Source organism: Rhododendron vialii, chromosome 1a (assembly GCF_030253575.1).
Source record: "Rhododendron vialii isolate Sample 1 chromosome 1a, ASM3025357v1".
In the NCBI taxonomy this organism is placed as follows: domain Eukaryota; kingdom Viridiplantae; phylum Streptophyta; class Magnoliopsida; order Ericales; family Ericaceae; genus Rhododendron; species Rhododendron vialii.
The window spans coordinates 40,598,541-40,615,920 of record NC_080557.1 but is presented as its reverse complement, the minus strand read 5'-3'; the positions used below and the strand labels follow the sequence as shown (position 1 = coordinate 40,615,920).

The following is a 17,380-nucleotide window of genomic DNA, read 5'->3' as shown; positions in this document are numbered from 1 at the left end:
GATATGACAACTTTTGGTTATCCAATTTTGATTATTATATTGTGGATGCTCTTAGCAACTCATCTAATTTGGGCATTTGGATAATCAAAACAAGCAACCTTTTCGAATTTATTGGACCCCACATCTTCTCAATTAAGTACAACTATCATGGGGAAGTGATACCCACTCTCCATGAAGCAAATGTTTTATTGGTAGGTGAAACTCACTCTCTACTTTGACAAGTGGTTATGCATTTAACAATATTGATCCCTTTATAGATTTTAATAATGCTCTCCACTTTCACTTATTTTACTAGAATGTCATTCAATGTAGACTATTAGATTGAGAAGAAGAAAAAATTAACTGTTAGATTTGATTTTTTGCCAACTCATTTTGATTATGGGCAAAAAATATACAATGTGGGACTTGACATTACTAACTTTAACAACTTCTAAATGGATAATTAAAATCTAATGTGATAAGTTTTGATTATTCACTTTTGATTATTACATTGTGGATGCTTAAGAAAACTGAAACTCGGATATGTGATGCAGTGCAAGCTTACATAAACATAAAATTGGCACGAGTTCAAGATCCGTTGATTCTCACATGAACACGTGACCCGTTGATTCTGAGAATAGTCCAAGGATAAAGGCATCAATCACTTAGTTTTGTTTTTTTTTTGGTCAAACAGAAATTATCAATCACTTAGTTGATTCCGTAGCATACCAAAGAATTTGAAAGATAAAATGAAACTCCCTTCAAACTTAATATTATTTCATCAACTCCTTTTGCACAAGGCTTGCAAACATATTTGTACTATACTAGAGACTACTAATCTTTCCAAGACATAATAATTAATGACCTATTACCTAGAAGGCTAGAACCAAACTTTAGATTTTTTGTGCTAATAAAAAGTATGAGCATCTAAAAATGTTAGGCCGCGCCTCCATTATTTCCCTCGCTCAAACTGGTCCAATTACTGATTGGCTATGAGGTCTGCATCAATATGGAAACTATGTGCAATGTGGTAAAATCTCATCCTCTCCATGAGGGCTGTCATAAAATGGCTTAGAAACTCATGCCACCGGGCACTAAATAAAAGCAGCCAGGGCTTGTTTAGCTAGGATATCCACCTGTTGCATTGTATTACTAGGAATCTCCGTTATATATGGATAACTGGGAGAGCCCCAACGAAAGGTTGGGCAACTGTAGCAAAAACTCACAAAGTACCACGTACTCGATAGGAATTCAAACTTCGCTAACTTTAACTAACAATGTTGACTTTCGCCAAGCAAAAAGAAACTGTGGTGGAATAGATGTAGGAAGCGTTAAAGTTATTAGCACTGACCATCTAACACCCAAGTAGATAGCCAAAATTTCTGTATACAACATTAACGTTATGAGGACCTGGGGAATACTTCTCAAACCAGATTGCATTTTCTTTGCCAAAGAAGTACTTAGTAGAATTGGGATTAAAGGGTTCTTTCGAGAACACTGCTTATTGCCATTTTTCTGCATTTGCCTATAGAGTGAAAAAAGGATGAAATATTTATCTTTCATACGTTTTCTATACGATTGGCGGACTATCCAATCCAAAAGGAACCATTCCCTCGGGACAACTGGAAATCAACTACATCCACACTTGCTGGGGACTACATCCTCTACCCATTCTGCACAAAGAGGGCAGAGAGGAGAGATGCTCTGGATTCACATAGCTGAGATTCTGTGTGTGTGTGTGTGTGTCTGTGTGTTTATTACATTGGATGGGACCTGATTAGCAGTGGGCCTCTATTTGTATTACCAGCTTTCATGTTCAGTGTCGTGTCCCCCAGAAAATATGCAGCTTCCACTGTTGAATTGAGATACTTCCAGGGTGATGATTAGCAAGATAATGGCAAAAAATAAACTTCTCATGTGTTTATTTAACCAGAGAGTGTGGGTTGCTAGTTGACCCGCAGACGGGTAAGTGAGAATCCACACATCCAACCGCTAGTACGAATATAACTGTTCATAGCTTTGTCAATTTACAAAAATGACTGCGAAATGAAATCTGAGCATATGACAACATGAAGTCTAATGGACTCTTTAATTCACAATTCTAATACTTGAGGAATATCTTTTGCCTGATTCGCCAAAAATATATATGCACGAATTGGATACAGCAACTGAGTTCCAATTTGGGAAGCATACAAAAACACGCAAACAAGGTCAAACCACGAGTATCACAAATGAAATGGAATTGCTAACTGAGTTGCCATTCATCGAGATGCTAGTGACCAGAAGTTTAAGAGAAAAGAAGGGAGTGCAGTGAACCAGCTAAGGAAAGCCATTGCTGTAGAAGTCTCAAACTGTAAGCAGTGATTCTCATTACAGATGCCAAGATCATTGCCGATAAGGACAGTGATGCCCGCAGATGCACAAGCTGCTGCAAATGTAAGAGTAGATGTAATCTGCAGCAAAGAGAGACAATAAGCTATGGTGTAGGAGATACATGCCAGTATAGATAATTCCACAAGATCATTGATATACAACAGCTACATATTCACGCTGGAAATTTTAAAATTACATGAAACAAACTTTTCAAAACTATGTATGATTATCATTTGAGGGCATCTCAGGACTGGCAAACTAGGTCAATGTCTAAATCTTAAGCATCAAAGACCAAATCTGCCGAAAAAATCACAAACAAATGATAAACCTATTGTTACCAATGTAAAGTCAAAACTGAGCAAAAAAACACCAAGCCTGTTTCAAGTTATACAACTCTATTAAACCAAAAGGAAAAAAACCATTCTTCAGTCATCACAGATAGACGTGTATCGACCTTGTTAAGAAAATAAAGGAAAAACAGAATGCATCTTAGTAACCCCAAAGCTAGCCAAAAAGATGAATTGGAGTTCTATATTCTCGCGGTTTGTCAGGAGTTCACAGTTCTACAGTAGTTCAAGTTTGGCGTGTACTCTCTAGAACCCGCTTTTATTACAAGGTTCTGGAACCAGCTTCACTAGTGGAAAAATAATGAAGACTACATAGCTTGAAGAAACAGAAGCAAACTATGAACAACTACATAGCTTGTAGAAACAAATAATGAAAAACTGATCACTACTACCGCTAGGGCTGCAAATAAGCTGAGCCGCTCATGAGCAGTGGCTTGTGGCTCGACTCGACAAGAGCTCGTTCAAGCTCGGTTCGCTACACTAATGAACGAGCTTGAGCCATAACATTTGGCTCGTTTTGTTAACGAGCCGAGCCCGAGTTGTAGAATGCTTGGCTCGAGCCTATATGTATAAGCATATATTATAGAAGGGGTGTTGGGTCCACGGCTGAGCTTTATAGGGAGGAATTCATGCTTCTTGACAAATTTTGTTGATGTGGGACTAGTCTCACGAGTCACGCCTCAAGGAAAAATAGAAAATACATTGTTTGCTTCCTTCAGTCCCACATCAGGGATTCAAGAGAGTTCACAGTCATGTATGCTCTATAAAAAATAACCCAGGCTCCCTCCCGTCAAAGTTCTTGGCTGAGGATTCTCAGTCCATTGGATTGCCGAGCTCAAGCTTCCACAAAACTTAGCGAGCCGAGCTCGAGCCCAGTATAAGGCGAGCCGAGCTTGAGCAATGTGAAGCTTGGCTCAACTTGGCTCATTTGCAGCCCTGACTACCGGCAACCAAGATGATTAACCCAACAAACATATTCCACAAATTTCAATGAGCCATTATCTTGCCCATCAAGACTAAAAGCAGCATGGCTCAATAGCTAAGGTGCCAGTGTGGTAACTCAGTGATCACTTCCACAAAAATATTCACCTAATGACACAAACAGTACAGAAGGCAATCTTGTTACTGGATTTTCTAGATTCAAAGGGATAAGAAAACATGCATATCGTTGTGATCATGCAGTTTATTACTAGTAGCCAGAAGTTATCTTACCCCATCACCAATGGCAAAGAAACTAACAATACGATGATTCTGCAGGCAACGGCCCACGAGAAGAGCATATACGTCAACTATGGCAAGTGCAAGGCTCCACATGCTCTGCAAGCCAGCAGCAGCAACAAGGTAGCTGGCATAGAACATATCAAAAGAGCTTTTAAGTACCAGGGTTAAAACATATTTCTTAACCTTAGTAAGCATTAATGAGTCCGAGACAAAAATCTAAAATCAGAGCTAAACACAGCATGCACAAAAGGTAACCAATATACGGTGTAACCGTGCTTGAGTTAAACAGATTGATAAGGTTTTGATCAATGTTTAAAAAATCGCGCCTAGGCGATCAGCATGAGGCGAGCCTGTATCACCTCAGAGGTGTGAGGCGAGGCGAGGTTTAAAGAGGCGAACGACTAGTCGTGATTCGGCTCGACTAGGCGTGAGGCACCAAAAAATCTCGCCTCGCCTTGTTAGGGCAAAATTAAAATAAATGCTTACTTTTAAGTCGATTGATCGAACAATCGTTCGACTTCAGAGCTTGTTTCTTCTCTTTTTGATGATCCACTTCTTGCTCCTATCAGATACGATCGAACCCCTCTCTCTCACCCCTCTGCGATCGAACATCTCTCTCTCTTCCTCTTTTCTTCTCTTCTTTCCCTCTGGTTCTGTCGACACAATATGTATCTGGGATCAAACCCCTCTCTCTCTCTCTCCCCTCTTCTTTTCTTCTCTTCGTCTGGTACTAGTCTACTGGCCGACATAGCACACAGTACACACACACACACGATATATATATAGTCATTTTCAAATGAAGATGTAAAATAAGGACCTCTCTATTTCTTCCGTTTTTCGTTCGAATTACGATGATCCGAGCCGCTCAATGTGTTCAGAACATGATTTTAAGAGTACTCGCGAGGAATCAGCAAAAAAAATGACCGAGTAGGGCTTCATCCGGGCTGTTTTTATTTGAACCGTTCGATAAAAAACAAACAAAAACTGCTCGGATGAAGCCTTTCCGGTCATTTTTTTTGGCTGATTTCTCGCGGGTACCCTTAAAATCACATTCTAAACACATTGAGCGGCTTGGATCATCGAAATTCTATCGGGAAAGGGAGGTCCTTATTTTATTAAGTTAAGGGTACCCGTGAGAAATCAGCCAAAAAAAATGACCGGAAAAGCTTCATCCGAACAGTTTTTGTTTGTTTTTTATCGAACGGTTCAAATAAAAACAGCTCGGATGAAGCCCTTCCCGGTCATTTTTTTTGCTGATTCCTCGCGAGTCCTCTAAAAATCACGTTCTGAACACATTGAGCGGCTCAGATCATCGAAATTCGAACGGGAAGTGGGAGGAATGGAAAGGTCCTTATTTTAACTAAAATAAGGACCTCCTTATTTGAAAATGACTATATACATATACACACACACACACACATATACATACATACTGTTGGTGGGCAGTGGGCACACAAACACACACACACACAATATATATTTTATGAATGAGTGTATTTTGTATTTTTTTACTAGTATTTCATATGTTGGATTGTTGGTTTTTATGCAATATAATGATGTTAAGGAGTGAATATTGGTCATTTAATTTATGTAGTATATCTTTCTTTCATTTTAAATGCTCGCCTTGCTTCAATGAGGCGCTCGCCTCGACTTGCACCTCATCGCCTCGTCTTTTTTGGGCTTTGTCGCCTCAAGTTCGCCTCACACTTTTTAATCACTGGTTTTGATTGCGGCCCTTCATATAGACTTGCACAGTTGCATCAGTGGTTTTTGAAATACCCTTTAATATGTTCCAACCTCAAGGAGAAAGCTATATATCTCTCACCCTGACAACTGCTGTTTTCTCCAAATTGCAATTACGAACCAATTACCGATCGATATTATTGCTTGAATCTTATGCATCTATTTCTTGACAAAACAAATTTCTCTATTGTATCTGTAGAAACAGCTCACTCTCAAAACCCCACGCAAAACTCTTTTTTTGTGCTAATTGCTGTCAAAATATATTAGGGACACTGATCATACCAACAACAATAACAATACCCATGTAGTCCCCAATGATGGATGTGCGGGCAGGGGAGGACTGGAGGGAGACCCAATATTTGGCAACATATGCACATAGTCAGATTAGGGCCACTGACGACAACATTTCAAATATCTGGCAATATTTGAAAATCTGGTTGGATGTTATCCCCTTGTCACCCAAATCACTTTCACTCCTACATAAAAATTCATCAAAGGAATTTCACTTCAGACTTTTTGCTGTGAAACTCCTCTTCGCCCAGTTTTCCAGTTATACGGACTCAGTCCAAAGAGTTGTCACGAAATTTTGATTTACCATTAGATTTTAACTTTTAAGTTTTAACCCACCAACCCTTGCAAATCAAATCTAATATTAGAATCCGATGCGGCTATATATAAAATTAGGGCACAGGATCGAGATAAAAGGAAACAAAAGAGTAAATTTCCGTAGATAAGTAGAAAGAGATACGGACGCAGCGAATACCAGAAGGCAGACACGGAAGGGAAGTCGTTGGTGGTGGCCATAACACAGAGGGACACGACTGCGAATAGGAACTGACAAGCACGCAGTACGAGGCCGCCGATTGTTCCAGGCATGCCTTGGATGTCCTCCATCCTCACTCTCCGGACCACATTCTCGGCCTCCGTCGCAGGCGGCGGCGCTTCCACCGGGTGCACCGACGGACGGCTCACGTTCATCTCTTCACCACCACCACCTCCTCCTCCACCACCACCTGACTCCAATTGAGTTTATACAAATACAGACATCGTCGCGTGCATCCGCATATGTGGTTGGATTGATCTGTACAATTGGATTGTGGAATTCGACAACTGACGAACGAGTAGATATGGAAACCCTAATATGGGTGGTTGTTCAGATCTGCGTAGTGTTGGAGCAAGGAAATTGAGGAAACTGAGAGATTCTTTAAAATAACAATAGGAGGTGCTTTTGGTTGGCTTCTTCTTCTTTCTTTCTTTCTTTCTTTTTCTTTTTTAATTCAAAAAAAAATTCACATTTTTTTTTTTTTTGGCTTTCATTTTTAGGGTTTTTTTCGCATTTAAATTTTTTTTTTTCCCAAACGGATATTCCAAACTTCTAGATACACATTGAGGTAGAATTCATACATTTTGTCTAAGATCATCAAAATGTGAAGATGGAAAATGGGCTTGAGGGTACCGCCAGACGGGATTGAATAAATCCGGTAACAAACATCTTTAATCCGGACTAGATTTCAATGATCTATTTCTACTAATTTTTCTATGAAAATTGATTGTGCCCATTATGTGTATTTAGGAGAGAGTATTTGTCACCATCCAACCAACATACGGTATTTAAGAGTCCGACTATGAGTACCAATGGATTGGCCCTGATACTAGTGAACCGTCATCCTCACACAGATAGTTCAAAATGTTATTTTATTTTGAATAATTTTTTGAGATACTATATAAAAAATAATTCAATCGAATATCAGTAAGTGCTTGATTAATTTTTCTAATCCTTTTCAAAATTTAGGATTGCAAGTGTGAGCATTTTTTGTATTTTGAGCGGCGCCTGACTTCTGCGGCAGTTTTAAGTGTAACTTCAGTTTTATTTTGACGGGGTTTTCATCAATATTCATGAGATTATAACAACAGAAAAAACCCATGCAATCCCCAATTATTAGCGTATGGGCGGAGGAAAATTATAGACAGATCTAATATTTGGCAATATACACAAAGTGATGCTTTCAAAATACCATTGAAATAGTGACTCCCCTAACTGTTTTACTACAGAATCATGCTCCCAAATCAAAGCCAAATAGCATTAGAGACAAAAAATCATGTTCAGAAGCCATAATTCGGGCTATTTTTTAATCACTTGCGTATGCATATTGCAATCACGAACATGTTCACTTCCTGAATAATTAAGTGGTTTACAAACCACCAAAATGAAAGCTAAACAAATCTGAACCAGTAATGCAACAAATAGTACATGACAAGATGCATTTTTAAAGCTAAGAGCCAGAAGCCCGGATATGTCTCCTTTAGCCACAATCCAGTCATTCTGTAACCTCCTGTTTCGAAAACATATTCTTCACAGGTCATGAAATTACCACATAGGAAACTCCACAATATTCAAACAATTAATACTCGTTCCAAGTACTAATAAACAGAAGACTACAAAGGCAGTCGACAAAAGTCGAGGAAATACTAAAAACTACCTGGAGCCTCACGACAAGCTTGTGCTTAAAAGCTCCGGCGGGTTCTATACCAAACATCACATCATCAAAATCTTCGTTGGTGGAATTTTCTTGACAAAGCAATCTGTTCTCTCGCATAGAATTCAACCGAAGAGACTCCCAATCCATTGGACGACCCTGATGCATGGTCCCTTTGTTCAGATCCATTGCTGGTTTAGACATAGTCCTCTGTAATATGCTTGCCGTCATAATCTGTCAACTCCATTCTCTTATTCTCATCCCCGCATGATGGCTCAGCATCGAGATCAAAGCTCAACTCAACCCCAGGTTGTTCCCCAGACCCATGATATGCCACAGTCACAGGTCCCTGCTCTAATGGCTCGGTGGCTTCTTTCTTTGGCCTCTTCCATTTCTTTGTAGATGAAGTCCCATCGTCCGCAAAATCTTCTTCTTCTCTTTCCCGGTGTAAATAAACCCATAATTTCCTTGCCCCGTCAAACTGTACACATGGATCACATTCGTAATGCAAACGGTCCAAGGCTTTACTAACAACTTGATTGACTTGTGCATCAGAGACTTCTTCCACTATATACTGCGAGTCCCTAAGCAAAGTACAAACATCTGCTCTGGTACCAATACTTCCAGGCAATCTTGCAGCCGCATCTCTCACAAGACAACGAATGGTTACATGAGGTGGCCGATCGCGTTTCAGCAAAAAATGGTTGCGGGCTTTAGATGTTGGCTTACCACCACACCTTCTCAAGGGAGCAACAATAGATTTTCTACCATCAATAGTTGTATAAGAGAATGCCCTGTCAGGAATTGAGTACCTGAGAACTTCTTCTTCACGGAAATACCCTCTTACTTCTTCAGAGCTCGGAATGATAGTGGTGAGACTCTTCTGAGCTCTTAGGTCCCTGAACCGTTGTTTCTCGTCCAAATTAAACTGCATCAGCGACAAGGGTGGGCAAGGAAGACTTCCTATTTGTTGAAGGGTCTCTTGTCCACTTTTGAGCCAATTAGCGAATGCGTCAACCAATTTGACAAGCATCTTGTGAGGAAGACCCCAAGATTCAGGAGATGTCACCTCCTCAACGACTTCATCATCTGATGAACTATGTGAAGCTGGACCAATCCAGGACCAGCTTTTGGTGGATTTTTCATAGAAGACAAGTGGTTTCCATCCTTTTGCTCCCAAAGGTGCTGATTTGGAAGAAAATATTTTCAGAACTCCTCTGACTAAATCCAGAAGTGGTTCTTGAGTTTCAAGAATAAATGGATCTCCAGGGTTTGATCTCACACGATTGACAATTTCCTGAACAGTGAGAGAAGGGACATTAAGTTGCACAAAATTCTCCGATTTGTTGATTTCCAAGTTCACCTGAGAATGAAGCCCATTTGTCGCTTCCTGGTTTCCATGTTGGTCCTCCCCGACTCTCTCCCCTCCATCATTCTCATCAAGATGCTTGCCAGCATCCAACGAATCTTCTGGAAGCAGAGTTATCATTGCCGTACGTACTGCTGAAAGAAGATGGATAATGGAGAATGAGAAGCCAGTGTGGAATGTAGGTGTAATCAGAAAAAATGGCTTTTTCTGTGGTACGGGTTCAATCTCTACTTCTGCTGCTCCCATTAATGCGACAGGGGTCTTAGAGGTTCCCAACTCAAAAGCATCTAAGCCATCCTCTGATTTCCGTTTTCCCCGTTTATTCGTGAGATTAGATTCAGAAAATCCTTTCGATCTGGACAATTCTTCAAAACGGTGTGGGTTGGTGGCAACGTAGTGCTGCTCACTAGCTCCTGATTCTGGCAGTGGCGACGTAGGAAGTTCTGTCTCAGCCTCTTCCTGAATAGTTCTTTTCCTCATCTCAACGACCACCTTGTGTGAGCTTGAGTGCAAAGATGGAACAAATGAGGGACTATCTGCCGGTCGGTATTCTGGAACGAGACGGCCTTGCAAGTATCGAACCCCACATGCATTGCAAAGTGTATTTTTACCCATTGGTCCGTACCTCCATTGTGGGGTCTTCCTTGTCTCGCAATGTGAGCATTTTGTAGTTTTAGCGACGCCTGACTTCTGTGGTAGTTTTAAGGGCAACTTTAGTTTTCTTTTGACGGGGTTTTTGTCGGTATTCGTGAGATTAGATTCAGAAAATCCTTTCGATCGGGACAATTCTTCAAAACAGTGTGGGTTGGTGGTTGAAAGCCGTGAACGCATAGAGCGAGTGACCATTCTGGAGGTTGAGGACATGGGCATCTCACTTGAGCATGAGCTGCTACTGCTTTGATGGGCTGAAACTGGGCTGGGTGTTTGGAGGACTCCGGAATCTACACCAATAGAGTAATTGCTGTGAGGGGAACTGCTTGACCTGGAGACGGCTTTGACAGCCTTTGGCTTTGGTTTTACCTCAGAAGATTCCTCACCCTGAAGACAAGATCGATGAACGGTCAAACGAAAAGATCAGAGAAGAGAAGCAGAGAAATCCGATTTTATTTATGCCTAATAATCCATCTTAACTGAGAGTTGTTCCTCTAATCACATGTATGCAGTATGGTACATAAGTAACACAAATGAATCCAAAGGAAATAATGCTAACCAAATGCAGTATGCCGAAAGTGCTATAAGTATTGTATTTTATCTTTTCCAAGTAAACAGTCTTCCCATTGCTTCTTGTAAGAGCTGCAAGGAAGATTCCCACTCCAAGGTTTACTTTCTTCCTTACTCCCTAATAAGGCTGTGTAACCCCATATAGGGGAAAATATCGTAAAGTAAAAGAGGATGAAAACAACGAATTCAGGATCAGAGAACTTCTCACCACAACCGCTGCAGCATTGCCACCAGAAGCCAAGGACGAACCCACCAAAGCTTCCGAAGGAATTGGTACAAAGTCTTGGACTTTCTCTCTCATCTCAATAACCTCCTTGTGGAAGTTTGAGTGCAAAGATGGAACGAATGTGGGACTTGCAGCCGGACGGTATTCTAAAAAGAGACGGCCTGAACTGTATCGGACCCCACATGCATTGCAAAGTGACTTTCGCCCCATTGGTCCATCCCTCCATTGTGGTGTTTCTCTCACCTCACAATGCAAGCATCTTTTACTACCAACGGATCTTTGCTTTATCTTAGTGGCACCTGATACCGGTGCAAGTTTCTTTTTCTTCTTCAGTTTTCTGACGGGGTTTGTCCTGATCTTCGGGGGATTAGATTCAGAAAATCCACTAGATAGGGACAATTCTTTGGGGGCAGCAGAACGGTGTGTATAGATGGTTGAAAACCGTGAACGCTTGGAGCAAGAGAAAAGTTCAGAGCTCGTGGGCAACCTCTTTTCACTTGAGCACGAGCTTAGGCTTCCATGGACAGAAACTGGGCCATCAGAATAATTATTCTGATGGGAAATGCCTGCTCTAGCGGCTTCTTCATCAGAGTTTGGGACACATTTTAGCACAGGTTCCTGGCTCTGAGGACAAGATAAAAAAGCAAACAAAAAGATCAGATCAGAGGCAGAGAAAGTCTCAACATATTTGCAATGATTCCTCACTCAACTGTAGTTTAACTAGTTCTTCTAGTCAAGCGTGTGCAGTATGCTGAAGTCAACAATAAAGGAAATATGGATCTGAATAGACAGTGACGTAAATCAATGCAATAAGAAAACCATTCAACAGCCACTTTGTATTTGCACATACAAAAAATCATGTTGATGGGAAAAAACTGGACTATTTTTCCTCATTGTGTAGATAGAGAATAGGCTAACTATTGCCAACCGCAACAACCAACAAGCAAACAACTAGGGCTGCAATTTCAAGTAAACAATGTGCAACCATCTGAACAATGTTCGACATGTGCGTCCACGGGTCAAAAGACTTGTCCAACATCCAATCATCTACTAAAAACAATGGGGTTACAAGAAGTTCCTCTCTAGTATCAAACTAGAGGCATACAAACATCACCTAAAGGTGGATTTTAACACTATCAACAGAGGTAGAAGTGCAAAATTTTTGTTAGAACTGTGGCTCATATGTTAAGTATGGAGAAATACTACAGAGTTCTAGAAATAAGCCAGTTGCCCAAACGGAGCGGATCGAAGCGCAACGAGCGGAGCGGAGTGAGGGCAACTGGCCCATCGCAGGTCCAGCAGGAAGGGTTAGGGGGTGCGGGTGGCTACACCGCCCACGGTGCGGTATAGGGGTGTTTCTGGGATGCAAGCCAAATACCGGATTAGGGTTAGAATAGAGCAAGTATAAATATTTAATATTCTATGTTGTAAACCTTGTTTCATACTGTGATAATAAGAATAGCAGCCACTTCTCGCTCCCATGGACGTACCTGGGTTTGGAGAACCACGTATATTCTGTGTGTTGATTTCTTTACTGTTTTGATACTTGCATATCGTGTGTGTGTGTGTGTGTGTGTTTCGGTCCTACATTTTATAATTTTATAATTTTTAATTTAATTTAATTAATTTATTAATTATTTTATTTATTTACTTTTTTTTTTTTTTTGGGGGGGGGGGGGGGGGGGGGGGGGGATTTAAATGTGTATTATTTCAAATACTATAGGTTGATGATGTTTACTTGTATATATTAAAGCTTCAAGCTATACATCTAACTATATTTCCACTAGTATAAAATAAATATTATTTATTAATTTATTTATTGTTGTCGTGTCCCCTGCCGCGATCCATGCCCCCATTTTTTGATAAATCCTGTGTTCGTGTCAATGTCCGCACCTATATTTGTGCTACATAGATGTCAACTATATGTGCAATATCGACGGACGATCAAGAGAGGGGAGCAGAGAGAGGAGAGAAAAGATCAACCGATGATCGAGATGATACATGTGCTATTTTTCGTTTTCGGTGGTAGAGAGAGGAGAGATTTACGATCGACTAAAGTCAAGGCTGAAGGAGTGAAAGTAATACGTTAAACCTAGCTTTGATCCTATGGCTGTGATTAGAATTGAAAGAGGCACACCTTTCTCGCCTTGGCTGTGCTTCATTGAAGGCGCCTTGACTGATTTGCCTAGGCTCAGTCCAGGTGCGCATTTGACAACTACGAAAGAGCCTTGATTGATTTGGTAGCTCAACTTCCATTCAAGATATTTCTTGAATTACTAACCTTAGCGAGTAAGAGGGGAAAACTAAGGCCACTGTTTCTGACAACAAATAAGGAAAAACAAAAACTTCTATATGAGCGTTGAGAAATGTGCTCTACTGCTCCACGTCATGTTTCCAGGTCACTTTACAACCATGTATTTAGCACTTCAACAATTCAGTCCATACCAATATTCTAAACAACGTCCAGAATTTCTAGTAATAAGTAGCTCTAGACGAAGAAAGTTTGAATTAGAACATGACCCAACTGCATTCACAAAAAAAAAGACTTAAAAAGAGAGTGCACAATAAGACTTGAACTTCAGACCTCGCGGAATCACTCCTCTAATATAATGTTCCACAGCAACAACAGTACTCATTCATCAAATACTTTACTTCCAGCATTCACAAAAAAAAAGACTTAAAAAGAGAGTGCACAATAAGACTTGAACTTCAGACCTCGCGGAATCACACCTCTAATATAATGTTCCACAGCAACAACAGTACTCATTCATCAAATACTTTACTTCCAGCAGTACTCATCCCCCATAAAACCATTACTTTACTTCCATACATAGGAACAAGGGAATATGGGCCAAACCCATCTAATGAAAAAGTTCCACAGCAACAACAGTACTCATGCATCAAATAGTAGCATCCAGTCCAATACTCCTTCCGCGCATACCAGTAGGAGTATCTCTAACATACGCTTTGAAAGAAATAGGTACTCCTATACATTTCAAGGGAGCATGAAACAATGAACTCACAGGACCAGAGAGACTAGGCGCCATGACCGATGCGGCACTGCCGGTATAACCACCAGAAGGCAAGGGCGAACCCGCCAAAACTTCTGAAAGAATTGGCGCAAGGCTTTGGAGTTTCGCATCCCAGTACCCTCCATTGAGGTCATCCCCTTCCAAACTTTCCATGGGGAAGTCAAAATAATCCACGTTTCTCATGAAAAGGTCACTAGAAACCGCATTGTTAGTTCCATCCAAAATGCCATAGCCAGACATACCGACTATCTGCAAAAGAGAATAAAAAAGGCAACCAAAACAAAGCAATTGATATTATACAACAAGGAAACACGCAGACTTCATGAAGCAATCGGAATATGTAATGTAATATAACATCGACGATATGGCAGTGGTTAAGGTGATAATAAATTGAAATGGGGAAATTATCCATGAGATGAAAAGGCAAATGTTGTCTAATTATGACACGGGATTACTACCCGTGATATCGCAGTGTTTAAGGTGATACGAATCCTATCATTGTTGTGATCAAAGGGTGTTTTCTACTTGACCGGATTATTACGCATACAATTTTTTTTTTTAATACAAGATTCTCTCTCTCTCTCTCTCTCTCTCTCTCTCTCTCTCTCTCTCTCTCTCTCTCTCTCTCTCTCTCTCTCTCTCTCTCTCTCAAATCTTAATAACTGTATGAGAATCAGTCAATAAAGGACTCTGAATTCGCCATAAAGCAAAAGAAAATTAGACTCTGGATTGCTATTTCTAACTCATCAAGATATGGGGATTGCACCGGCATTGTTTGGTCAGAAATAGCAATTGGAATAGGTTCCCTGCTGTACAAAACTTCGTAAAGCAGTCAATTTTTTTCCTGATATAACTATTTCCTCTCATCCATCCACTATATGTAAAATGGAAAGCAAAGAATCGAAAAAACCCCGAAGAAGATAAGATTTGGTTGCTGAGAAAAAATAGAAATTTACCGAATAACACAATTACTATTACCGAAAAGGAAAAATCCCAATTGATCGATAGATCTGAAGAGGTGGGCAAGGTACCAAGAAAAATAAAATCAAACACTATAACCCACAAATTAATCAGAAGGCACGTAAAGCATTGATGTGAGCGGACTCACCCCAACTGGCCAAATCCTGACGCCCTTTTCAATTCCTTGTCGTTCCGAGAAGAATTTGCAGTTTGCACACGCACACACACACTGAGAGAGAGAGAGAGAGACTATCGCCGGAATCTATTCCCGGAATGGTTTCACTTGACTTGGCTGAGCGTTTTCTTCTCGCGTGGAGAGATTGTATACATATGCATACCATTTATAAGAAGAGATTAGGTTCTAGTAAAAAATCAAACCAAAGCCGAGTCTTACGTACCAATCACTTGGGAGTTTAGCTTCTAAAGAACACAACTTTTGAAAGATTTGTGTTTGGAGCCGTCGGTCCACTTAAGTGCATTAAATCCATACTATAAACTATAAGATCGTACTTATCTCGAATAAATCGAAACTCTCTTCATAACTCTCTCTCTCCTACATGAAATTTTCTTATTTTTTCATCTATTTATATTCGTTAATCTACAAGTCATTGAGGATATAAAATATATTTTTTATTTTGCTTGAAAAAGAAACTGAGTTCAATTAATAACATAACAAATACTCCTTGAAACATGTCTCTTCTTTTTCTTGATTCTGTATCTTGTTATTATTGTTTGTGGAATTTTCTTAATTATTTTGCGAGAAAAATAAGTAAATTTCAAGAGTCACACGTTCCATTATGTACAGTACAACAGAAAAAAAAGTTATCATTGATTTTTTTTTTCTGCTTCTGCGTATCGAACGAGCAAAACGCGATTAACAAAGAATAGTTCCTTCTTAAATTGTATAACTAGCATTGCTCTTTTACCTCCCACCATGAAAAAAATAGTTTGTGCTTCATAAACATAAACAATACTCCTCCCGTAACATTAGGGTGTTTAGCCCTATTTTTAAGAGTGTAGATCCCGTTCCCCATCACAACAACCCCTCCAAATTTGTGTTTTTAGATCACGTGGTTCTACACTAATGATGCAAATATACTCTACAAATATATTTTTTTTCTAATAAACCAATAAAGTATCTTTTTCAATTTTTGCTCTCACAATTTTTTGTAGTTCGAGAGATTTTCGAAAGATGTTTTCACTATTGATATCGCTCGTGAACATGCGTGTCGAACGCAAGTAAAAATAGTGAAAAAGACTGTTTAATATGGCAAAAACTGCTTTTTTTCGATAGTTTTCGTTGTTTTATATAGACTTTTTTCAACTTTAGTCTATATTTTTGAATGTTTTCAATTCCTTCATGGAAAACAAAGGATATTATGTAAAAGTTAGGCATGAATTCAGTAAAAATTACGAGTAAAAAAAATCAACCAAAAAAAACCGTTCCAAAACGTTCACAAAAAAGTTAAAGTCAAAGGGCCCTCAATCTTCGTTGTGAGTGTAAGGTGGGAGATTTTATTTTGTTGCAAATAGGGTACCGCTAACATGGTACTCATGCAGCATATCCGAGTCGTCCAATCATGCAACCGATGGCTCGGATTGAAAGGTACCAAATGGATTTTAAAAAAAGGAAATGAGTTTTTTATTTCTGAGTTTTCAGTTCCATTATTTTGACGGCTCGTGCTGCACGGATACCACGTGGTACCTGATTTGCAACCAAAAATTTTATTGCAAGGTGGAGCTCAAAACACAAGTTGATGGGAGGTCATCCAATAAATAAGACCGCCGTAGGGTTCAGTGGCTGAGGAGATGTAGTAATTGGGAAGCTATGGTGGTCCCCCGTTCACTGGATTTTTTGGGCGGGAGGAAAGGTTGGTTGGTACACCATCAATTCCCTTTGTTCCCAGTTTGGTTTTGCGTGGTTATTTCCTTCCAACAGCAATAAATTAGCAAAAAGGGAAACGATTTTTGAACCATTTTTTTCCCAAAAAATAAATAAATATGCACTCAATATTCGTACTCCACTTTTTTAGAAACTCGTTTTCAAAAGATCATGCATTCTTCAATGTTTTACTTTTAATCTCCAACAACACAATTTCCAAAAAAAAAAAAAAAAACAAACAAAATGGGACACCGGGAGTAGAAACGTAAGCAATATAAACAAAACGGTTCCTTAGGAGGAAGGAAACAAAACGGTTCCTTAGGAGGAAGGTAACTTTTTTTCCTTTTTCCCGTGTGTAGAGATAACCCCATGGCTGCATATAAGATAGCTATCGTAAAAGGGAGGAATTTTTTCGAGACAAAAGCGGCTTTACAGTGTCTTCTTCCTTTATCAGAATGCGCCTGCATTCATTTGTAAGCCCACTTTATTTTTGGTAAAGAATACTTTTGTTACCAATGAGAGTCAAGAATACAAGGACACAAAGAGGCAT

General features: G+C 39.8%; 2 protein-coding genes across 2 annotated transcripts; both read right to left on the bottom strand.

The window, feature by feature from the left end:
* Positions 1-1,972: 1,972 nt before the first annotated feature.
* LOC131298903 (CASP-like protein 5A2) lies at positions 1,973-6,904 on the bottom strand. Its single transcript, XM_058324766.1, has 3 exons — positions 6,427-6,904; positions 3,912-4,044; positions 1,973-2,432 (listed from the first exon to the last, which is right to left on the bottom strand). The coding sequence occupies exons 1-3, from the start codon at positions 6,639-6,641 to the stop codon at positions 2,241-2,243; spliced, it is 540 nt and encodes a 179-aa protein (XP_058180749.1). The 5' UTR covers positions 6,642-6,904; the 3' UTR covers positions 1,973-2,240.
* A 1,095-nt stretch (positions 6,905-7,999) lies between these two features.
* Positions 8,000-15,502, bottom strand: LOC131298137 (uncharacterized). The gene is made up of 4 exons (XM_058323837.1): positions 15,097-15,502; positions 13,980-14,237; positions 10,939-11,580; positions 8,000-10,547 (listed from the first exon to the last, which is right to left on the bottom strand). Exons 2-4 carry the CDS (start codon positions 14,226-14,228, stop codon positions 8,337-8,339), a joined length of 3,102 nt encoding a protein of 1,033 aa, XP_058179820.1. The 5' UTR covers positions 14,229-14,237; positions 15,097-15,502; the 3' UTR covers positions 8,000-8,336.
* Positions 15,503-17,380: the final 1,878 nt, after the last annotated feature.